The 24,964-nt window shown below is 45.0% G+C and overlaps 1 protein-coding gene across 1 annotated transcript; it reads right to left on the reverse strand.

The window, feature by feature from the left end:
• Window positions 1-5,176: 5,176 nt before the first annotated feature.
• LOC122941115 (glycerol-3-phosphate acyltransferase 1, mitochondrial-like) lies at window positions 5,177-24,964 on the reverse strand. Its single transcript, XM_044298126.1, has 4 exons — window positions 24,899-24,964; window positions 23,016-23,174; window positions 7,336-7,458; window positions 5,177-5,394 (listed from the first exon to the last, which is right to left on the reverse strand). Exons 2-4 carry the CDS (start codon window positions 23,115-23,117, stop codon window positions 5,203-5,205), a joined length of 417 nt encoding a protein of 138 aa, XP_044154061.1. The 5' UTR covers window positions 23,118-23,174; window positions 24,899-24,964; the 3' UTR covers window positions 5,177-5,202.

Below are 24,964 nucleotides of genomic sequence, written 5' to 3' on the forward strand. Positions count from 1 at the left end.
CAGAAGGCCCCCTCTTTATTGTGCCGCTATAGATGTTATTTTTCTAATTATGAGAAAAACTATCGCCAAATAGTATAAAGATAATTCTGCCATACACAGCCCACATAATATCGCTATATAGAATCAAAATACTGCCATATGAAACCAACATAACACCACCATATAGTATCCATATAATACTTCTATACAGCCCACATAATATCGCTATACACAGCAAACATAATACTGCCATGCGCAGCCCACATAATATCGCTATACACAGCAAACATAATACTGCCACGCGCAGCCCACATAATATCGCTATACACAGCAAACATAATACTGCCACGCGCAGCCCACATAATACTCCAATACAGTGCCAAAATATATCTTCCTATACTGCACAGCTCATGTACCACCTAATAGTGCCGAAATAGCACCGTCATACGCAGGCCACATCATACCTCCATAAAGTAAAGCATTCCTACGACATAGTGCAGGTCAGAAGTCACAAAATACGGCACAATAAGGGTGGTTTTAGTGTCCTCATGGGGCCCCCTAGAAAACCCCAAGAGCTGGATACCTTGTGGCACAGACTTATGCAAGCAAAGCTGTAACTTTTTACTATATTTGGTGTTAAAAATCATTTTCAATATCTCTACTTGCTGTCTGTGAATGGAAACATCATCAACAGATCAATGTTTATATCCAAACCTGCACGAAACGGAGAAGCAAACCCATCAGCTAAGAGACAGTGAATAGGAGAGTAAACAAATCAACGCTTCCATTCATTGAAAGCATGCAGATAAACTGAAGTCGTCATGCACTACGGTAGTGTGCCTTATTATCTCCAGTCTCCCCGGGCACAGGCAGGGGTAAATGGTAAAATCCTGCCACTAAGGGGACCTCAGGTACTTATTGCACAGAAATGTACAGAATGGAGCCGCAGAACATGCGACAATGTTGCCTTTTCTGGGGTAAATCTAGAATCTTAAAATCGTCCACTTCAGATGAAGAGCCACAATTCCCTGCGCAGGTTGCGGCTGACGTAAAGCGCGTCAATATTTGCAGAGGATGTCACCGCCTGCACAGACAGGATGATGAAACACGACAGACATGTGACAAGTGCATCCTAAATTAATAAAAAACACGGTGCACACAATGTAACAGCGTATAACGAATCCCCTGGATCTCCTCTCCAGGTGTGACGTACACCCGATATAGGGCGTCTGCAGGCTCATTCTGCTCAGGCTACTTTCACCTTAGCGGTTTTTGCGGATCCGTCATGGATCTGCAAAAACGCTTCCATTACAATAAAACAACCGCCTGCATCCGTCATGAACGGATCCGGTTGTATTATGTCTTCTATAGCCAAGACGGATCTGGTCTTGATCACCATTGAAAGTCAATGAAGGACGGATCCGTTTTCTATTGTGTCAGAGAAAACGGATCCGTCCCCGTTAACTTACATTGTGTGTCAGGACCGATCCATCTTGCTCCACACCACATCGCGGACAGAAAAGCGCTGCAGGCGGCCTCCAGAGCGGAACGGAGGTAAAATGATGCAGTCTGAGCGGATCCTTGTCCATTCAGAATGCATCCGTTTTGGACGCTTGTGAGAGGAGCCCTGAACGGATCTCACAAACGGAAACGCCAGTGTGAGAGGAGCCTCATTCAGTTTCCACTAATTCCTTATAATCCCTAACATTATGGAAATTCCGGATGTCGATCGACCTGTCAGAAACGGAGCAGGAAATTATACTTGAGAAAAAAAGTTAAAGGGATGGCACTCTAATCATAGGTATGCATGGAAAAACATATGTATTATGGGATGGCACTCTAATCATAGGTATGCATGGAAAGAAATATGTATTATGGGATGGCACTCTAATCATAGGTATGCATGGAAAGAAATATGTATTATGGGATGGCACTCTAATCATAGGTATGCATGGAAAAGAATATGTATTATGGGATGGCTAGGTGAGCCAGATAACAGCAAATGTATAATAGTAAAAAAGTGGTAAAAGAAAATCAGGATAAAATGGTGAAAATATGGATAAGATAAGGATACGATAAATCCAAGGAAATACAGAATTATATACTGTTAGTGAAAAATATATAAAATTGCAGAAGAATGCAGAAATATTAAAAATGTATATTAAAAATATATAGGAGCCTTAGGTAGTCTTAATAAATGAGTCTTATGGACCTACTGGCGGTAGGTATGAATGTCCAGTCCAATAGTATAATGTCCGGGACTTCTGCAATTTTATATATTTTTCTATAACAGTATATAATTCTGTATTTCCTAGGATTTATCGTATCCTTATCTTATCCATAATTTCACCATTTTATCCCGATTTTCTTTTACCACTTTTTTACTATTATACATTGTTGTTATCTGGCTCACCTAGCCATCCCATAATACATATTCTTTTCCATACTTACCTATGATTAGAGTGCCATCCCATAATACATATTCTTTTCCATACTTACCTATGATTAGAGTGCCATCCCTTTAACTTTTTCTCAATTCCTTCCACAAGCGCTGGGTACGCTCTGCTTGGATTGAGCACCTTATTCCATCTTCTACTTCCTAGTGAGCCGCCCTATATCTAGTTTATTTTCATCAGGAAATTATACTTATTTTAATTTTCTGAGAACAGATTTGAATTACAACCTGTAGTGACCTCTAAGGGAATGAATATCCACGTGTTAACATGTTGTGTTCTGGTCCAGCTCTTGGCGCCGATTCATGAGGTTTCCAGAACTTACATACTGATGTCCGATCGTCCCGCAGCTGCCGGCAGGAGATGCAGACACCAGAACAAGCACAGGGAACCAGCTGGAAGCAGAAGGCTGTGTGTACATAGTGGCTGTGCCAGGTCACCGCTCAGCTCACAGAGTACAGAGCACTCTGAACCCTGTCATTTCTTATTATCTCTTCATAAAGTAGGAGGTTTTGTTTTGCAAAAACAGGACTACTATTTCCCCAGGCACAGACAAAAGTAAGCGTTATAATTTGCCTCCATGAAGTCACCACTAAGGGAAGCTCAGGTACTTATTGCACAGAAATATACACAGCCACCACCAGAGGGAGCTCATGAGCTTACTGCATACAGATATATGCACCCACCATTAGGGGGAGCTCAGAAGATTAGTACATTCAGATATATATACAGCCACCACTAGAGGGAGCTCAGGAGATTACTGCATACAGATATATACAGCCACCACTAGAGCGAGCTCGGGAGATTACTGCATACAGAAATATACAGCCACCACTAGAGGGAGCTCAGGAGATTACTACATACAGATATATACAGCCACCACTAGAGGGAGCTCAGGAGATTACTACATACAGATATATACAGCCACCACTAGAGGGAGCTCGGGAGATTACTACATATAGATATATACAGCCACCACTAGAGGGAGCTCAGGAGATTACTGCATACAGATATATACAGCCACCACTAGAGGGAGCTCAGGAGATTACTACATACAGATATATACAGCCACCACTAGAGGGAGCTCAGGAGATTACTGCATACAGATATATACAGCCACCACTAGAGGGAGCTCAGGAGATTACTACATACAGATATATACAGCCACCACTAGAGGGAGCTCAGGAGATTACTACATATAGATATATACAGCCACCACTAGAGGGAGCTCAGGAGATTACTACATACAGATATATACAGCCACCACTAGAGGGAGCTCAGGAGATTACTGCATACAGATATATACAGCCACCACTAGAGGGAGCTCAGGAGATTACTACATACAGATACATACAGCCACCACTAGAGGGAGCTCAGGAGATTACTACATACAGATATATACAGCCACCACTAGAGCGAGCTCGGGAGATTACTGCATACAGATATATACAGCCACCACTAGAGCGAGCTCGGGAGATTACTGCATACAGAAATATACAGCCACCACTAGAGGGAGCTCAGGAGATTACTACATACAGATATATACAGCCACCACTAGAGGGAGCTCAGGAGATTACTACATACAGAGCTCTTGAGTTCCCTTTATTGGTGGTTGTATACAGCTGTATGTAGTAATCTCCTGAGCTCCCTCTAGTGGTGGCTGTATATATATGTATGTAGTAATCTCCTGAGCTCCCTCTAGTGGTGGATGTATATATCTGTATGTAGTAATCTCCTGAGCTCCCTCTAGTGGTGGCTGTATATATCTGTATGTAGTAATTTCCTGAGCTCCCTGTAGTGGTGGCTGTATATATCTGTATGTAGTAACCTCCTGAGCTCCCTCTAGTGGTGTCTGTATATATTTGTATGTAGTAATCTCCTGAGCTCCCTCTAGTGGTGGCTACAGACATAATTTTAACATACAAGTCTAACAAAGGCCCTGTGCTGGCAGAGGATCTGCCGAAGTTATGAAGAGGCACAGACATCTCCATATCTTCGGTGCATCCAGCGCCAGTTCTAAATGCAAGATATCTTCCTTGTTGTTTTACATTTAGACTATTTTCTACGCCTAAACCAGAAATAAAAAATGGTAAATGAGATGAGCCTGCCGGCCAGTCCCCTTCCCCACCATGCCCCCAATTGTAGACCTGGCATGAGCGGAACAAAGTCGCAGATAGCGGCGCAACTGAAATTTCAGTATAGTGCATGACCCCCTATGTCTGTGCAGCAGATTTGGAACTCGTTATCCATGTAATGATTGCTGCTCCTCAGTTGTGGCTGTACACTGAGAGCGGTGCATGTACGCAGCACTCCTGACTACGCTGGAAGAACCACAGACAGACAAGCCAGGGACCTGCTCAGACATTTCACTAACTCCCAAATTATATCAGACATGCCGAGGACACACACAAGAAAAAGTGCCAGCGTCCAGGACAAAATGTTGCCAACTTCTTTATTAAACTTCGGTTACAATCCAGTTAGACAGACAGGATCTCCCTCCACCGCTCGGTTACCATTTTTCGAACCAGCCAGGTTAGGAGTAAGAACCGAGCGGTGGAGGGAGATCAGGTCTAACTGGATTGTAACCGAAGTTTAATAAAGAAGTTGGCAACATTTTGTCCTGGATGCTGGAACTCTCTCGTCTGTGTATACGACAAGGACTTGTCTGGTCTGTTCCGTGCAGAGGGAATTTTAGGGTGAGCTGGAATACGTTCCTTTATTGGATTATGCTGAGGACGCGCCAGAACTTTGACTGGAACACCCAAACCCGTCACACAGCATTCTGAACAGTCTGTCCTGCACCGAGAAGCCGAAAGGGATAATCCTCAGTTTGATGATAATTGTTAAATCTTATTTGACAAAGACGACTGCAGCATAAAGGAACGTACCGCGTGTGGGTCTCATTGATGTAGATGACATTGCGCAGGCCCAATGATGGGATGCTGGGGTTGTAATAACGGTCCTGTAATAATAACAGACACAAAGTGTCACCAAAATACCAGTAAATCTGGATTAGCAAATAAAGAAAGACAACTTTAAAGGGGTCCTCCGACTTCAGCAAATGGCTTTTATCATGTAGAGAAAGTGAATACAAGACACTTACTAATGTATTGTCATTCTCTATATTGCCTCCTTTGCTGGTTTGATTCATTTTTTCAATTAAATCACAATACATTAAGAAGTGCATTGTATTAACTGCACCTACATGATAAATGCCATTTGCTGAAGAGAGAGAAACCCTTTAAAAGGCAATCCTTGCAGCATAAAGTCACATAAGGACATCATATCAGAGCCTTCATACAGAATTAATCACCAGTGCAGTCACTGCGTACATACATTACCTATCCTGTATTATCCTCCAGAGCTGCACTCACTATTCTGCTGGTGCAGTCACTGTGTACATACATTCCTTATCCTGTACTGATCCTGAGTTACATCCTGTATTATACTCCAGAGCTGCACTCACTATTCTGCTGGTGCAGTCACTGTGTACATACATTACTTATCCTGTACTGATCCTGAGTTACATCCTGTATTATACTCCAGAGCTGCACTCACTATTCTGCCGGTGCAGTCACTGTGTACAGACATTACTTATCCTGTACTGATCCTGAGTTACATCCTGTATTATACTCCAGAGCTGCACTCACTATTCTGCTGGTGCAGTCACTGTGTACATACATTACTTATCCTGTACTGATCCTGAGTTACATCCTGTATTATACTCCAGAGCTGCACTCACTATTCTGCTGGTGCAGTCACTGTGTACATACATTACTTATCCTGTACTGATCCTGAGTTACATCCTGTATTATACTCCAGAGCTGCACTCACTATTCTGCTGGTGCAGTCACTGTGTACATACATTACTTATCCTGTACTGATCCTGAGTTACATCCTGTATTATACTCCAGAGCTGCACTCACTATTCTGCTGGTGCAGTCGCTGTGTACATACATTACTTATCCTGTACTGATCCTGAGTTACATCCTGTATTATACTCCAGAGCTGCACTCACTATTCTGCTGGTGCAGTCGCTGTGTACATACATTACTTATCCTGTATTATACTCCAGAGCTGCACTCACTATTCTGCTGGTGCAGTCACTGTGTACATACATTACTTATCCTGTATTATACTCCAGAGCTGCACTCACTGTTCTGCTGGTGCAGTCACTGTGTACATACATTACTTATCCTGTACTGATCCTCAGTTACATCCTGTATTATACTCAGAGCTGCACTCACTATACTGTTGAAGTTTGCAGAATTGTGATTGCTGCTCTTGATGTGACTAAAGTTAAATGATGAGCTATGAATTATGGTCCCAAATAATAAGGACCCAGATAAGGATTTTAGGAAGAAATTATTACGGTTTTCGCTGGTTTCCTCAAATTCTATTCATTCTAAGCATTTCATTCTAGGTGGTGTTTCCCTTTAAGGCCCCATGCACACGGCCGTGTTTCACAGCCGTGTGCGGGCCGTGGATCCGCGGCCTGGATCCCTCCTGAGAGCAGGAGCGCACGGCGTCACTGGTTGCTATGACGCCGTGCGCTCCCTGCTGCCGCCGCAATACAGTAATACACTGGTATGATCTATACCAGTGTATTACTGTACTGTGCCGGCAGCAGGGAGCGCACGGCGTCATAGCAACCAGTGACGCCGTGCGCTCCTGCTCTCAGGAGGGATCCAGGCCGCGGTTCCACGGCCCGCACACGGCTGTGAAACACGGCCGTGTGCATGGGGCCTAAGAGTGAGGAAACCTTTGAAGTGTAACGATGTAATAAGTGACAGTTACAATGTTACAGTTTTATGTTACAGCACATGAGAGATTAGCCCTGAGAGTCTGCGGCCCCCTCCCCCGCGCTGCTTGGATTGACCCCGATCCATCTTAAACCTCTTACCCGGCTCTGGGGCGTGCACATGTAGCAGCATCTGCCCACAAACGGTCGCTTTCGGCTGAGCAGAGTCTCCTTCCACTTCAGTGTAGACGAGGTGAAGACGGCCGGGCTGGAGATGCGATCGCCCTTAAAGAGACAGCAGCAGAGACATAAATACATCTGTACGTACAGTGCGGTATCTATAGGTGAGGCAGAAGTCTGGGCGCCCCCTTTATACTGGGGTCATTTGTAGAACATTGACTTCCAATAGAGGATGCAATATTTGGGGGAGGCAATGTTTTTGCCCGCCATTTTGAAATCCGCCATATTAAATTCAGCTCAGGCGTTTCCAATGGAAAGGGGTCATGTGATATATCGGTCTTGGCTCCAGTTTACTCACAATCAACCTAGAAAAGTCATTTTTGACAACTCTTTACCTGTTTAGGAGTTAAAGGGGTTCTCCTCCTCCCATGTAAAATCTGAAAATCAGACATCATATAGGACATGGCGACCTAACGAAGCTGGAACCAGCCCCGGACCTCGCATGGATCCAGAGATCTCCTCATTGCCCTGCTACATTTATATCAAGCTGACAGCTCAAGGGGCGTGGCCTTTACGCAGGTATTATTTGAGCACCGTATGGCAGTATTATTGTGGAAAATAATGCAGGTATTATTCAGGCAACGTATGGCAGTATTATTGCGGTTCATTACGCAGGTATTATTCGGCACACCGTATAGCAGTATTATTGCGGTTAATTACACAGGTATTATTCGGCACACCGTATGGCAGTATTATAGTGGTTAATTACACAGGTATTATTCAGCACACTGTATGGCAGTAGTATTGCGGTTAATTACACAGGTATTATTCGGCACACCATATGGCAGTGTCATTGTGGTTAATTACGCAGGTATTATTCGGCACACTGTATGGCAGTATTTTTGCAGGTAATTATGCAGGTATTATTCGGCACACTGTATGGCAGTATTATTCTGGTTAATTACGCAGGTATTATTCGGCACACTGTATGGCAGTATTATTCTGGTTAATTATGCAGGTATTATTCGGCACACCATATGGCAGTGTCATTGTGGTTAATTACGCAGGTATTATTCGGCACACTGTATGGCAGTATTTTTGCGGTTAATTACGCAGGTATTATTCGGCACACTGTATGGCAGTATTATTCTGGTTAATTATGCAGGTATTGCTGCAGTGCTTAAAGCGGCAAGAGAAAGTGGAGAGGTCGCCTTTGAGGGAAACCAGATCCTATTCTTTCAAGACCTAGCAGCAAGCACTCTAGCGAAAAGGAAGGCGCTGAAACCCCTCACTGCCGAATTAAGGGAGAGGAAGCTGCCCATGCGGTGGCTTTTTCCGTTTGGTTTGAGTACCACAGTTAACGGCCGACAAATTGTAATACGCCACCCTGATGAACTTCCCAAGATATGGGAGGCCCTGGAGATTTCTGCACTGGATATCCCCTCATGGCTACCTTCGGCTAATATGGAGAAGTTGCCCAAGTTGTCTGGGCCGTTACCCTGGCGCGATACGCCTAAGAGCAAGCATCCAAAGAAGAAACCGCTGACAGGGGACTGAGTCGCTGTCTCTAGATGTCGAGAGTTGCCGTTTTGCTTCCCTCAGGGCGGTTACTTGGCCCAGAGAGAGTCCTTGTTTGTCTACTCTATTCAATATGAGCGAGACCTTTAGTAATAGACATTTACAGTTGGCACTGTTGAGAATCGTTCAATTTTAACTATTACTAGCACTCTACTCAAAATGTTCAATTTGTTATGCCTGGTACCGAGAGAGTAGTTTAACTATTTACTACCACCATAGGCGTTGACCTGTGGGATAGCAATTTCTTGGCCAATGCACTCTGCATGAGTTCTGGAATCTTAAAATACTGAAGTTACTTGGTCAGTTTTATTGATATTATATGAGAGGTCGGGTGAGTGGTTCATCTAGATTTTTCTAGAAGTCTTTACCTATGTCCCCTCCCCCAAACTCTCATTCTCAAAATGTACTTATACTTTTGCGCAATACAGCGCCTTTAGGACTTAGTAGTCCTCTTACTCTGTTTATATATGGTTTATATGTTTTCTATGTCTTTTTATTTTACTTCTTGAGTCGAACCATTGGATTCACTGCTTTATCACACATTGAGGAAAGAAAACCCTGATATTGTGTATCTACAAGAAACACATTACAGGCACGACCATGTCCCCAATATACAAAAGATAATAAGCAGGTGGCTCACTTTGATTTGTCACGACAGGTGCACAGGTTCAAAAAACACCCCTTGGTTCTGATGGATATATATAGATTGGATAGAACCGGCACTCAAAACAATCGGATTGTGCGTGGAAATAAATTAAAATTATTTATTAAACAATAAACGCTTAATAAGCTATATTCTGTGTACATCAGGGTAAATTCATAAAAATGACATAAAAGGCATATAAAAATAAATATCTCTGATATAGAGAAATCTTAAATGTTGGGCACAGCAAGCTGCATCCGTATCCCCCCCAGTTGGGTAAGGTAATTAGATCGCAGACGTCTGTGACAAAGCAGATTAATGTATTTGAAATATATTCAATAGTCTATATCCCACATAGTCCTAATTTAGGGTAAGGGATAGAAGATAGTCAAATATAGTCTGTATATTGAACCATGAATGGATTGTCCAGCATCAGATAACAGTCTCAGATTCAAAGACACTTGTCCAGCACGTCTGTAATCACAGTGTCTGTGCCGTCTCCCATGCAAAGAATCGGTATAGTTCCACTGAACTTGATGTTACTCACTGTGTCTCCGTGTAGGCTCACTCGGTTAGGTCTGTGGAGGGGTTTCTGCCGTGGCGTCCCACGCTTTAGCCTTTCTCCGCTGTATTTGTGTCGGGTCCAGTTTTTATGGAATCCCGTCTCTACTCTCGTGAGAGACCTGTGTTAGACCTGTATTAGCTATTTCAGCTGTTTCGCTTCGGTGAGTCTTACAACACTTACTGATCTTCTGTAGGTGGATGTGTTCTCTCCGTCCTTTTAGTACATGGCCATGTACCGCTGAGATGATTCTTTCACAGGTAATACGCCCAGACGCGTTTCGAGATATCTTATCTCTTCCTCAGTGGGTCAAACAGCTGAAATAGCTAATACAGGTCTAACACAGGTCTCTCACGAGAGTAGAGACGGGATTCCATAAAAACTGGACCCGACACAAATACAGCGGAGAAAGGCTAAAGCGTGGGACGCCACGGCAGAAACCCCTCCACAGACCTAACCGAGTGAGCCTACACGGAGACACAGTGAGTAACATCAAGTTCAGTGGAACTATACCGATTCTTTGCATGGGAGACGGCACAGACACTGTGATTACAGACGTGCTGGACAAGTGTCTTTGAATCTGAGACTGTTATCTGATGCTGGACAATCCATTCATGGTTCAATATACAGACTATATTTGACTATCTTCTATCCCTTACCCTAAATTAGGACTATGTGGGATATAGACTATTGAATATATTTCAAATACATTAATCTGCTTTGTCACAGACGTCTGCGATCTAATTACCTTACCCAACTGGGGGGGATACGGATGCAGCTTGCTGTGCCCAACATTTAAGATTTCTCTATATCAGAGATATTTATTTTTATATGCCTTTTATGTCATTTTTATGAATTTACCCTGATGTACACAGAATATAGCTTATTAAGCGTTTATTGTTTAATAAATAATTTTAATTTATTTCCACGCACAATCCGATTGTTTTGAGTGCCGGTTCTATCCAATCTATACATGTCCCCAATATGTCCAGTAAACATTCCCCTGATTGGCACCACGCCACCCATTCCTCGGCATCTAGGGGTGTCTCTATTGGCTTTAGTAAGAATACCCCATTTCAGTTAATAGCGAAATTAATTGACCCCAACGGCAGATTCTTATTTATTAAGGGGAAAATCTTAAATTCAATGGTCACATTTGCGGCCGTATACGCCCCAAACAAGGAACAAATTAAATGGTTTATACAAGCGTTGGATTCTCTAAAGCAATTCACTGAAGGGATCCTGGTACTGGGAGGGGACTTCAATCTGGCACTGGATCATGGGATGGACTCCACATCTGCCACGCCACAGTTATCTGGTAGACAAACGCAGATTTCAGATTGCTCTGGCAGATGTGGGTCTATCTGACGTGTGGAGATTGATCCACCCTGAGGTGAAGGATTTCACCTTTTTCTCTAAAGTTCACGGCTCTTATCAGCGCATAGATTATATACTTTTATCTAACAATGCTATCCCCATGGTTAAGGAAGCTTCCATAGGGTCGATCACGATATCGGATCATGCCCCAGTGAGTCTGAAATTGGCGTTGAAAGGCATGCCTGAGCGGCACTGGTCATGGAGACTCAATACAACCCTTAGGCCTCGTTCACACTTCAGTGTTTGGTCAGTGATTTCCATCAGTGATTTGTGAGCCAAAACCAGAAGTGGAGACTCCACAGACATGGGGTAGAAGGGAAAGATCTGCTCCTGTTCTGTGTTTAGAGTTGCACCTGGTTTTGGCTCACAAATCACTGATGGAAATCACTGACCAAACACTGAAGTGTGAATGAGGCCTTATGGAGGAGAGTGGTCATAGAGACAGGGTTCAGAAGGTACTGCTAGATTATTTTAGCTTAAATGAATCCCCTCAGATGTCATGCCCAATACTGTGGGAGGCCCATAAGGCTGTGGTAAGGGGGGAATTTATTAGCATAGGTTCCAAAGTAAAAAAACTAAGAACGCAGATAATAAATTCCTTACTCTTACAAATATCCACCCTGGAAAAGGTACATAAAAAGTCTCGGACAGATGAGGTATTAACTCAACTAAAATCCCTAAGATCTCAGCTAAAGGATAAACTGAACATTAAGTCAGCTAAAATATTGCAAGCTCTGCGTTTTAAATACTATTCGCATGGCGATAAGGGCTCTAAATTGATGTCGAACCTGCTAAAAGCCCAGAGAAATAAGGCCTTTATTCAAGTAATCAAATCTAGAGGTGAACAGGTTAACTGCTACCCCCGCTATAGCGAAAGAATTCTGTAGGTTCTACACCTCACTATACAACCTAGAGGGAGAAAGGGGGACTGACAGCAGAGATAATACATCACTGCAAGACAACATAGATGACTTTCTGGAATCTATTGCTATGTCTGCCGGAGACAAGACGGATCTATTAAAGCCGTTCACTGAGGAGGAAGTTGCTAAGGTCCTCTGTAGCATACCATCTGGGAAAAGTCCGGGACCAGATGGATCTCCTATAGTGTACTATAAGAAATTTGCGGAAATACTGATTCCACATTTCACTAAGATGTGCAACTCCCTCCTCGGTGGCTCGGTTCTTCCTCCACAGGCCCAGGAGGCGACATTCACTATCATCCCCAAGGAAGGGAAAGACCCTGAAGCGTGTGGCAGCTATCGCCCAATCTCGCTCCTTAACACGGATTTAAAATGGTGGGCTAAATTGCTAAGTCATCGTACAGCGGGTCTGCTACCTGGGTTGGTGGGGGAGGAGCAAGTGGGGTTTGTGCCCGGCAGAGAAGGTAGGCATAATGTTAGTCGAGTGGTACACGCGGTTTGCTATGCTAAGAAGAAAAATATGCCTTTAGTATTATTAGGGACAGATGCGGAAAAGGCATTTGATAGGGTTAGCTGGCCTTTCATGCGTAGTACCCTATTGGCGTTTGGCTTTCCTGATACGTTTGTCAGAGCGATCTTCTCCCTGTATTCTGCCCCCACAGCTCGTATTCTAGTGAACGGTACATTATCTGATCCTTTCATCATTAAGAATGGTACTAGGCAGGGGTGCCCCCTCTCCCCATCTTTATTTTAGTCCTTGAAACGCTTCTGCTAAGATTTAGGCAGGATCCTAGTATTAGAGGAGTTAAAATTAGAAGTGACACACAGAAAATGGCAGCATTTGCTGACGATTTGCTACTAATGGTCACTAACCCCATAGGAGCAATGAACCAAATTCTAGACACCTTTAAAGCTTTTGGAGAGATTTCCAACTTTAAAATTAACATGGAGAAGTCAGAAGCCATTGGAGTTTCCCTAACCCCCTCCCAATTGAAAAAATAAGAGGTATGTCTCCTTTTAAGTGGCCCTCCACGGCAATTAAATACTTAGGAGTTATGATACCTGCCAACGCTACCCAACTGTTCTCCTTTGTTAACCAAAGTTCAAACGTTCTTGACTAAATCCTTGTCACCCAAGGTTTCATGGCTAGGGCGGAAAAACTTATTAACCTCCTACATTCTCCCCCAAATACTATATATGCTTCGTTCCCTTCCGATAGCAATACCCAGATCATTCCTAAATAAATTGAGATCGATTATGGGGAAATTCTTAGGAAATAACAAAAGAGCCAGATTACCGTACTCCCTGCTTATACGGAAGAGGAGACATGGGGGAATCTCTTTACCAGATATTTCTGCCTACGTCCAGGCTATTCATCTAGAGAGATGGTTAACCTTATCCAGACCTAGGGACACTTCCCTGCATGCTAGGTTTGAGAGAGAAGTATTAGGTAAAAGAAGTTCGTACTTGCTGTGGCACAAACCTTCAACTTTAAGCCCTACGGAACTCATAAGTGTTATAACTAAAGAATGTCAGAGGTCGTTAGCGTTAAACCTGGGAAAAGGAAGTCTATCCCCTATTGCTCCCCTTAATATACTCCCTTATGTCCTTTCGGATAGAGTTATAGAAACCAACCCAGTATGGGACTCTGTATCAGAACTAAAAATAGGGGACCTCTTACAATTGCCTCTCCCCAATGATATCTATGAATCTCTCAAAGGTGAGCCACCGAGGGTAGGCTCAGATATACAAAAATGGGACTTTGAAGTCACGTGCAAGAAGTTTAAGGTAGCTAAACACCAATCAAAGGTAGATCCGTCCTGGTTAGAGAACATGGTCTTGTTGCCGAAATTACCAACTAAAACTTTATCTTTAATATACAGACAGATTCTAGAAAAGAGAGGGGACAACCCGCCCACTTACATTAAAGAATGGGAGAAGGAATTGGGGATAACTCTTGATGAGCCTAGTAAAGCCTTTATTTTATCTCACTCACATGGGTTCTCCAGATGTGTTAGAGTGCAGGAGAATTCGCTCAAAACCTTAACTAGATGGCACCGTACACCTGAATTCCTGCAAAAAATCTACTTACTTTCCTCAAGCGAGTGTTGGAGATGTATGGAGGGAGTGGGTAACATTTCCCACATATGGTGGCATTGTCATAAAATTAGACAGTTCTGGGATGATGTGGAGAGCACTATGAACAAGATCTGTAGGGGGAACCTGTCTCTCTCTGCCCCCCTAATATTATTATGGAAACCCGAAGGCAAATTTACCCCTCATAAAAATAACCTTCAGACGCATATGATAACGGCTGCCAAGTTGCTAGTTCCTGCGCTGTGGAGAACTACAGAACCGCCGAGTATTGCCATGTGGTATGAGAAAATGAATCCCCTCTGCAGGATGGAGGAGTTCGCTAGTTGGGAGGCTCATAACAGACAAAAGTTTCTAGAAATTTGGCAGCCCTGGCTGTCGCACATTGAAACCCAACAGGATCAGAGGGCTTGAGAACCCCATTCTGGAAAGGTGATTGAGGAACAAGGGGGCCCGTCTTCCCTGAAGGAACAGGCCAGAAAGCAAAGTTAGGTCTCTGGTTTCATTTGGGAGCCATTATTAAGCAACCAAGATCAAGTGGAAGATGATTAAACTTAAAACATTTGCTATTCAATACACTGATTTCAGATTAAGGGGGAAGGAGTGAACCAACTCCACTCTTGTGTTTTGTTCTAAGATTTTATTTTATTTTATTTTCTGTCTATGTCCGTTTATTGATCTGTGGTTTATCTTTGTACCACAAAAGAGGAAAAGTGATGTATGAAACTTGTAATGTCACAATGCATGATATGTGAGGTTTTGTAAACCAGATGGCGTCTTCTGATAGAGGTTATACTTGTGACTTGCAACGTCTTGCTATTTGGGCCAGTTGTACTGGTCTTGTCCTTTTCCTTTTCACTTGAAAAAAAGAATATGTAATATGGTACTCTTGTCTACTATTACAATAAAAAGAGAATGTTTAAAAAAAATTACACAGGTATTATTCGGCACACCTATGGCAGTATCATTGTGGTTAATTACGCAGGTATTATTCAGCACACCTATGGCAGTATTATTCTGGTTAATTATGCAGGTATTATACGGCACACTGTATGGCAGTATTATTCTGCACACCGTATGGCAGTATCATTGTGGTTAATTACGCAGGTATTATTCGGCACACCTATGGCAGTATTATTGCGGTTAATTACGCAGGTATTATACGGCACACTGTATGGCAGTATTATTCTGGTTAATTATGCAGGTATTATTCAGCACACTGTATGGCAGTACTATAGTGGTTAATTACACAGGTATTATTCGGCACACCTATGGCAGTATTATTGCGGGTAATTACACAGGTATTATTCAGCACACCTATGGCAGTATTATTGCGGGTAATTACACAGGTATTATTCAGCACACCTATGGCAGTATTATTGCGGGTAATTACGCAGGTATTATCCAGCACACCTATGGCAGTATTACTGCGGGTAATTACACAGGTATTATCCAGCACACCTATGGCAGTATTATTGCGGGTAATTACACAGGTATTATTCTGCACACCTATGGCAGTATTATTGCGGGTAATTACACAGGTATTATTCAGCACACCTATGGCAGTATTATTGCAGGTAATTACACAGGTATTATTCGGCACACCTATGGCAGTATTATTGCGGTTAATTACGCAGGTATTATTCAGCACACTGTATGGCAGTACTATAGTGGTTAATTACACAGGTATTATTCGGCACACCTATGGCAGTATTATTGCGGGTAATTACACAGGTATTATTCAGCACACCTATGGCAGTATTATTGCGGGTAATTACGCAGGTATTATCCAGCACACCTATGGCAGTATTACTGCGGGTAATTACACAGGTATTATCCAGCACACCTATGGCAGTATTATTGCGGGTAATTACACAGGTATTATTCTGCACACCTATGGCAGTATTATTGCGGGTAATTACACAGGTATTATTCAGCACACCTATGGCAGTATTATTGCGGGTAATTACACAGGTATTATTCGGCACACCTATGGCAGTATTATTGCGGGTAATTACGCAGGTATTATTGGCTGTGGTCCCACATTCCGCGGCTCACACTCACAGGTCTGGAGAACTAGGTTTCTGGGTCGAATAGCTTTTACATAGGACATTTCTCCAGGTGAATGGAAGAGAACCGATCTAACTATAATGCATTCATTTCCTATCTCTGCCCCGATGAGCGGCCGGTGACTGCGGGTTATGGCTGCACCCGTCACACCGCTACGTCCAGAGCTCGCTGCACGGTGGTGATCTTTGGGGGCAGGGAGGTTTCCACACTTCTGATCACTGACCCCATTGAAGGACACAGCAGTAAGACCTTCCTCAGCCCAGAAGGGCCGATAACAGGGAGCGACAGCCTGCAGTCATCTACAGGGCTTATGGAAAGAAGAGAAAATGCATAACACCGCGCCACTATGTAACCGAGCGACGGAGAAGCTCAATGCCGGGGTTCAGACGGAGGGGAGCAGTCAGCAGCTCCTCAGTCCCAGGAGATCGTCAGCTGGTCCTGCCAAAAACAGCAAGTTTGTCCAACAATATCCTCATCTATGAGATCTTTAAAATAGTCCATCAGTGTGAGACCATCTGACCCTGGGGCCCAACGGTCAGCAGAACCAAAGGGTTGTCGGGGCTCCTTCACCGCAGTGACTTACAATGCCGGACGCTGCCGGAGTGGTGGGTAAAGCACTGCCGACCAGTAGGGTCCTGGGGTGGGACCCTGGTGATCAAATAACGCTGGCCTCAAGGAAACTCCTAATTCTGGACAGGCTTTAAGCCTCTGTATGTAAAGAAGACTTTTCCCATTCACTGACAGCAAGTAGAGATCTTAAAAAAAAATGGTAATGAATTGAAACACATAGTATATTATATAATAAGAAGAAGTGCAGCACATTTCTAACAGTTAGAGGTTTTCCGGGGTCATAATGAGGACCTATCCTAAGAAAAGCCATCACTACGAGATCGGCTCGGGGGCCCGACTCCTTGGACCCCACCAATCTGCTGTATGAGAAATCCGCCAATCCCGAAGATTGGTCATCAATAGGTGAATCCTGGAGAACCCCTTTAAGTGTCCGGTCCTTTAGTAACAGAGGCCGTCACACTGGTCTTTGTGGACACAATCTGAAACATTGTTATAAATATACTGCAGACACAATGTAACAGAAGGTCAGGGTTAAGCAGGGAGATATAATGGCGGTATTCCCACCTTGAACATTCGCGGCGCATCCAGAGGATCCAACCACCTAAAAAGGGGGGGGGGGTCCCATAGCTGCTATTCAAATGTAATCTCTCCATAGAAGAAGGAAGAGGTGGATCTGCCATAATTCAGACAGAAAACCTCTTTGATGTGATATTTACAGGATTAGGGTGCCAAAGACCCCACTGCAGGCTCACGTGTGGGGGTAAATCAGATAACTATTAGATCTGTGGGGGGATCCTGTACCCTGTGGAGCCCCCCAAAATGAATGGAGCAGCTGGTTGGGATTAGTGCGGCCGTTCCCGAGGCAGCGGAGCACAGCGCTCAGCGATGTCGGGAACTCCCAGGGAAAGGAATGGCGCGGCTGCACGCAGAATGCACTTCCCCAGTCAGAGGATGTCAGGGGCGGCCTGTCCAGGGATCCGGATAATACAACTGGTTTCCAGTGATGAAGTAAATCTCACCAGAACGAGGTAAAAAGGATTTTTGTTTTACTCACAAACATGACGCTTGCGCAGGACGCTGATAAAAGCATAAAAAGAGCAGCACACCTGGTAAACGGTCACCACACAACCGGGCATGAAGGGAGCGGCACGCCTGGTAAACGGCATGAAGGGAGCGGCACGCCTGGTAAACGGCATGAAGGGAGCGGCACGCCTGGTAAACGGCATGAAGGGAGCGGCACGCCTGGTAAACGGCATGAAGGGAGCGGCACGCCTGGTAAACGGCATGAAGGGAGCGGCACGCCTGGTAAACGGCATGAAGGGAGCGGCACGCCTGGTAAACGGCATGAAGGGAGCGGCACGCCTGGTAAACGGCATGAAGGGAGCGGCACGCCTGGTAAACGGCATGAAGGGAGCGGCACGCCTGGTAAACGGCATGAAGGGAGCGGCACGCCTGGTAAACGGCATGAAGGGAGCGGCACCCCTGGTAAACGGCATGAAGGGAGCGGCACGCCTGGTAAACGGCATGAAGGGAGCGGCACGCCTGGTAAACGGCATGGAGGGAGCGGCACGCCTGGTAAACGGCATGAAGGGAGCGGCACGCCTGGTAAACGGCATGAAGGGAGCGGCACGCCTGGTAAACGGCATGAAGGGAGCGGCGTTCTAATCTCCATTAAAATTCTCATTTACATATAAATCATCTGAATGAACAACATTTGAAAAAAAAAATTAACTTAACGCCCATAAGTGCATGGTTTGTTTTCTGTGATTTGTTTTTATAAATGCAGCCATGGACATCCGCACGTTTTTTATCGTATCCTGCAGGATGTCTTTATTTCAATTTTTATTTTTATTTTTTTAAAAGGGCATCTGTCAGCAGTTTTGTCCCTATGACACCAGCTGACCTGTTACATGTGTGCTCGCCAGCTGAAGGCATCTGCGTCGGTCCCATGTTCCTATGGGCCCGCATTGCTGAGAAAAATGATGTTTTATTATATGTAAATGAGCCTCTAGGAGCAACGGGGGCGTTACCATTACACCTAGAGGCTCTGCTCTCTCTGCAACTGCCGAGTGATCACGCCTGGTCCTGACTTCGAGACTTTAGGAGCGGTCAGGGCCAGACGTTATGACATTTACACCGCCTGGCCCTGTCAAAGTGCAGAGAGAGCTGAGCCTCTAGGTGTAACGGTAACGCCCCCGTTGCTCCTAGAGGCTCATTTGCATATAATAAAACATCACTTTTCTCAGTAATGCGGGCACATCGGAACATGTAACCCACACAGATGCTGTCAGCTGACAAGCGCATGTCGCAGGTCAGCCGGTGTCATAGGGACAGAACTGCTGACAGATGCCCTATAAGTTCATTTTAGTTTTCAAATATTGTTCATTCTGATTATTATATGTAAATGAGAAGCAGCTATTTTAATGGACTGGACACGCCAAATGCCCGCTTGTGCGGTGAAACCCAGAGTCGGGCAAGTTTACCAGATGTGCCGCTCTTTCTATGCTTTTATCAGCGTCCTGCGCAAGCGTCATGTTTGTGGGTAAATAAAATCCTCTTTACCTCGTTCTGGTGAGATTTACTTCATCACCGGAAACCAGTTCTGTTATCCGGATCTGGACCGGACGCCCCTGAATCTGGAAAAAAGAGGAGGGAGTCTGTGGAACCACAGGTCCCAGCCAGGACTTCACATCGGTGCCACCTGCACTTACCTCCATAGATAAGTGATAACAGTAATTGATGCGACTTGCTCTGAAGAGTGTGAACACAGGGCAGTTTGTTGGACGGTTTTTAGTATTTGCGCACTAGTGCTAAGCGGCGATATCTAATCGTCAGTTCTTACTACACTGGTCAATAGGCTTTTAGTTAAAAAACGTATTTAAACGTGTATAAGTATACAGGCCTGGCCCTGCGTGGCATCGTCTGCCCCCAATAGTGCACAGATAACCATACTGTGCCGCAATATAAATGCCATACAGTATGGAGCCCAAACAACAGCGCCATAACCACCAGTGGCGTAACTAGAAATGACTGGGCCCAGCAGCAAATGGGGCCCCCCCATGTCAGCAAATTCTTCACAACCCCCGACTACCGTGCAAGCCCCCCCCCCCCCATCTGTGGCTAGTCAAGATGGCTCTCAGACAAGGCCCGGCAGCCGCTCCGTCCATTTTCTACAGTTTCTCTGTATAAAATGTCATTTTATAATAGTGCTGTGGGGCCTCCTCCTGGGTGGGCCCCTTCTGAATTGGGGCCCCAAAGCAGCCGCTTCCCCCGCCTCCCGTATAGCTGCGCCCCTGCATTCCTATATAATTACATAACATTATACAATGCTGCCACCGCCATGCTGAGCAAAAAAAACTGTCCAATGTCTACACTGTGCGACAATTTAAACACCGCCATACAGTGTTCAAATAACACCGCCATACAGTCACCAAATAAGGGTACTTTCACACTAGCGTTATTCTTTTCCAGTATTGAGTTCCGTCCTAGGGGCTCAATACCGGAAAAGAACGGATCAGTTTTATCCTGATGCATTCTGAATGGAGAGAAATCCGCTCAGGATGCATCAGGGTGTCTTCCGTTCAGTCCCTTTTATGGTATTTTCTCCGTCCAAAATTCCGGAACACTTGCCGGAATGCTGGCAACAAGTGTTCCGGCAAAACAGATCCAGTTTACCGGTCTGCACATTCGCAGACCTTTAAAAATGCTAAAAAAATAATAATACCGGATCAGTTTTTCCAGATGACACCGGAGAGACGGATCCGGTGTTTCAATGCATTTGTTAGACGGATCCATCTACAAAGGCTATCCGTTTGCAAACGGATTTCCGGATCCAACAGGCAGCTCTGGCGACGGAACTGCCTGCCGGATCTTCACAACGCAAGTGTGAGAGTACCCTAAGGCCTCTTTCACACGAGCGAGTATTCCGCGCGGGTGCAATGCGTGACGTGAACGCATTGCACCCGCACTCAATCCGGACCCATTCATTTCTATGGGGCTGTGCACACGAGCGGTGATTTTCATGCATCACTTATGCGTTGCGTGAAAATTACAGCATGCTCTATATTCTGCGTTTTTCATGCAATGCAGGCCCCATAGAAGTGAATGCGGCTGCGTGAAAACCGCAAGCAAGTGCGGATGCGGTGCAATTTTAACGCACGGTTGCTAGGAGACGATCAGGATGGGGACCCGATCATTATTATTTTTCTTTGTAACATGGTTATAAGGGAAAATAATAGCATTCTTAATACAGACTGCATAGTACAATAGCGCTGGAGGGGTTAAAAAATAAAGAATATAACTCACCTTAATCCACTTGTTTGCGCAGCCGGCATCTCTTAGGTCTTACTCTTTGAGGAATAGGACCTTTGATGACATCACTACGCTCATCACATGGTCCGTCACATGATCCTTCACCATAGTAAAAAAGTGTCATGTGATGGACCATGTGATGAGTGCAGTGACGTCATCAAAGGTCCTATTCCTCAAAGAAGAAGACCGAAGAGAAGCCGGGCTGCGCGATCAAGTGAATTAAGGCGAGTTAAATATTTTTTTTAACCCCTCCAGCGCTATTTTACTATGTATTCTGTATTGAGAATGCTATTATTTTCCCTTATAACCATGTTATAAGGGGAAATAATACAATCTACACAACCTTGAACCCAAACTTCTGTGAAGAAGTCCGGGTTCAGGTTCCAAACATGCAGATTTTTTCCACGCGCGTGCAAAGCGCATTACAATGTTTTGCACCCGCGCGGAAAAAACACAAACATTGAAAGCAATCGCAGTGAAAACGGACTTGTTTTATTGTCAAAATCGCACCATTTTCCCTTAACGCATCCGGCCCCAATCCGCAACGCCCGTGTGAAAGAGGCCTAATACCGCCATACAGTCACCAAATAATACCTCTGGAATTATCCCATGCGTCATCTTGACATCCGTTTTGAGCTTTATATCAGGGATACCTTTAATATGGCACGGACGCAGTGTACAGCTTTATAGCACTGTGTAAACATGCGGCAGTGCCCTGCGGGTGTGAAGATATATGCAATCCTTAACCAGCATTACCGATATGCTCACTATACCAAGTAGACCACAAGCCACTGATAGTAAATAAAACAGAAGATACAATCTCATTTACAGAAGTCACATTGTTACAGTGTCTCATGCTCCGATATCCCCAGTTCTCAGGCTGAACGCCATATTATTAAGGCTACTTTCACACTCGCGCTTCGTACAGATAGTACAACCGTCTGCATCCGTTCAGAACGGATCCGTTTGTATTATCTTTAACATTGCCAAAACGGATCTGTCTTGAACACCATTGAAAGTCAATGTAGGACGGATCAGTTTTCTATTGTGCCAGATTGTGTTAGTGAAAACGGATCCGTCCCCATTGACTTACATTGTGTGCCAGGACGGATCCGTTTGGCTCAGTTTCATCTGCAGGCAGCGTTTTGGACGCTAGTGAGAGCCCTGAACGGATCTCACAAACGGAACGCCAAAACGCGAGTGTGAAAGTAGCCTAAGCCGTCACCACTTCTTTCCGACTGGTGGTCAGTACGCCGCACTGGACGCCCCCTCTACACTGTAACATATGGTCGTGCGCAGGAGATGAATGACTCGCTGTACTCCCGCCATCCATAGAGAAAACCCACAAATACAGCACAACACACAACAGCCAACAGCCAATCAGAAAACTCCCCTCATTACCCTAATGCAATCGGATTGGCCGCCAAGGTCACGCGACAGCTTCGATTTATGACACAGAATCACATTCACGGATCACACAGAAGTAATAATCAGCAACACAGTGTCAGAGGGAGACGTGGATCCCGGCGTCACTCACCCACTCGTCAGTGCAGTTCTTCAGCCTCCCACGTGTATAATCCACCGAGCTGGGCTGGTACGCTATGTCCGCCATCCCCAGGGAGTAACCCGCCTCCTCCATCTCACTCAGCCTGGAAAAGCCAAGGATGAAGCCTCCACCGCGGTCACTGCAGCCGTCCTGACGCCAGGTGACAATAGAGACCACGTTACAAAAGGCAAGAGAAAAACGGTCTCTGCGTGAAAGGAAGGAATGAATATAAACCCTCCAGGGACCGTCCTGGGCTATAAAGGACGATAATCTAAAAAGTACAACACGGAATACGAAAAACTGACCAACATTCCCTAATATTCTAAAGTAAAAATTGTATTTAAAATTTTTAACCTTTTTTATTATAGAAAAATAGTTGCTTTTAATACTTCAAATATATCTTGATATTCTGTATAATATATTTCTAATAGAAAAACAAGTACAATTTTTTTTTTTATAATATAGAAATTTGTGATTGTTCTATTTACATTTTTTTTCCAAACAGCACAGGAGTGAGTTAATATACAAGACCCTGGGCATTATACGGATATAACGCAGAGAACACAGAATATACAATAAAAATACACATTTTATATTAAATGCACGGAGTGAACGTCCGGTGACTACAGAGTGACACGGATAGAAGGTGCGAGGGGCAGGACACGGATCACTCGGCAGTGTCCCTCCAAGGTCACACATGAGGAGGGACTCGGGGACAGGGGCTTATCCGCTGCTATTAATACATTCAGAGATGAAGGCGCCGCTGTATATAATGTGAGCAATGCTGGTGTAATCGGGGCAGGGGTTACAGAGTTGGCAGGTATGCATGGGTACAAGAGTATCCGCCACATGTAACGTGCCCAACGGGGGATACAAAGTGCCCAACAGGGTATACATGGGCAGAGTTGTCAGGCAGGCACATAGCCATATTTACAGCACCCAGCGGGGAATACAATGTATACACATGGGTATAAGGTTGTCAGGCTGGCAGCAGAGGGTACAATGTATACCACACACATGGGTACAGGGTTGTCAGGCTGGCAGCAGGGGGTACACTGTATACCACACACATGGGTACAGGGTTGTCAGGCTGGCAGCAGGGGGTACACTGTATACCACACACATGGGTACAGGGTTGTCAGGCTGGCAGCAGGGGGTACACTGTATACCACACACATGGGTACAGGGTTGTCAGGCTGGCAGCAGGGGGTACACTGTATACCACACACATGGGTACAGGGTCGTCAGCAGGGGGTACACTGTATACCACACACATGGGTACAGGGCTGTCAGCAGGGGGTACACTGTATACCACACACATGGGTACAGGGATGTCAGCAGGGGGTACAATGTATACCACACACATGGGTATAAGGTTGTCAGGCTGGCAGCAGGAGGTACACTGTATACCACACACATGGGTACAGGGTTGTCAGGGTGGCAGCAGGGGGTACACAGTATACCACACACATGGGTACAGGGTTGTCAGGGTGGCAGCAGGGGGTACACTGTATACCACACACATGGGTACAGGGTTGTCAGGGTGGCAGCAGGGGGTACACTGTATACCACACACATGGGTACAGGGTTGTCAGCAGGGGGTACACTGTATACCACACACATGGGTACAGGGTCGTCAGCAGGGGGTACACTGTATACCACACACATGGGTACAGGGTCGTCAGCAGGGGGTACACTGTATACCACACACATGGGTACAGGGCTGTCAGCAGGGGGTACACTGTATACCACACACATGGGTACAGGGTCGTCAGCAGGGGGTACTGGGTGCAGCGCTGTCCGTGTACACAGCGCAGGATACAATGTATCAGCAGACACGTGACCTCCGCCGCAGCTCCCGGCCGCGCACTCACCTCTCTCCGGCTCCCGAGCCCAGCACTGAGCCCTCAGCACGCCTCTCCCTGCTCCCCTCCAGCCGG

This window comes from Bufo gargarizans, chromosome 6, assembly GCF_014858855.1.
Source record: "Bufo gargarizans isolate SCDJY-AF-19 chromosome 6, ASM1485885v1, whole genome shotgun sequence".
In the NCBI taxonomy this organism is placed as follows: Eukaryota; Metazoa; Chordata; class Amphibia; order Anura; family Bufonidae; genus Bufo; species Bufo gargarizans.

Excerpts from the sequence above, each read along its gene's own strand:
- LOC122941115 (XM_044298126.1), bottom strand. The coding sequence starts at position 23,117 with ATGGAGGAGGCGGGTTACTCCCTGGGGATGGCGGACATAGCGTACCAG. Across the intron at positions 7,459-23,015 it reads AGAACTGCACTGACGAGTGG|GGCGATCGCATCTCCAGCCC; the intron begins GTGAGTGACGCC and ends TGTCTCTTTAAG. Across the intron at positions 5,395-7,335 it reads TGTGCACGCCCCAGAGCCGG|GACCGTTATTACAACCCCAG; the intron begins GTAAGAGGTTTA and ends TTATTATTACAG.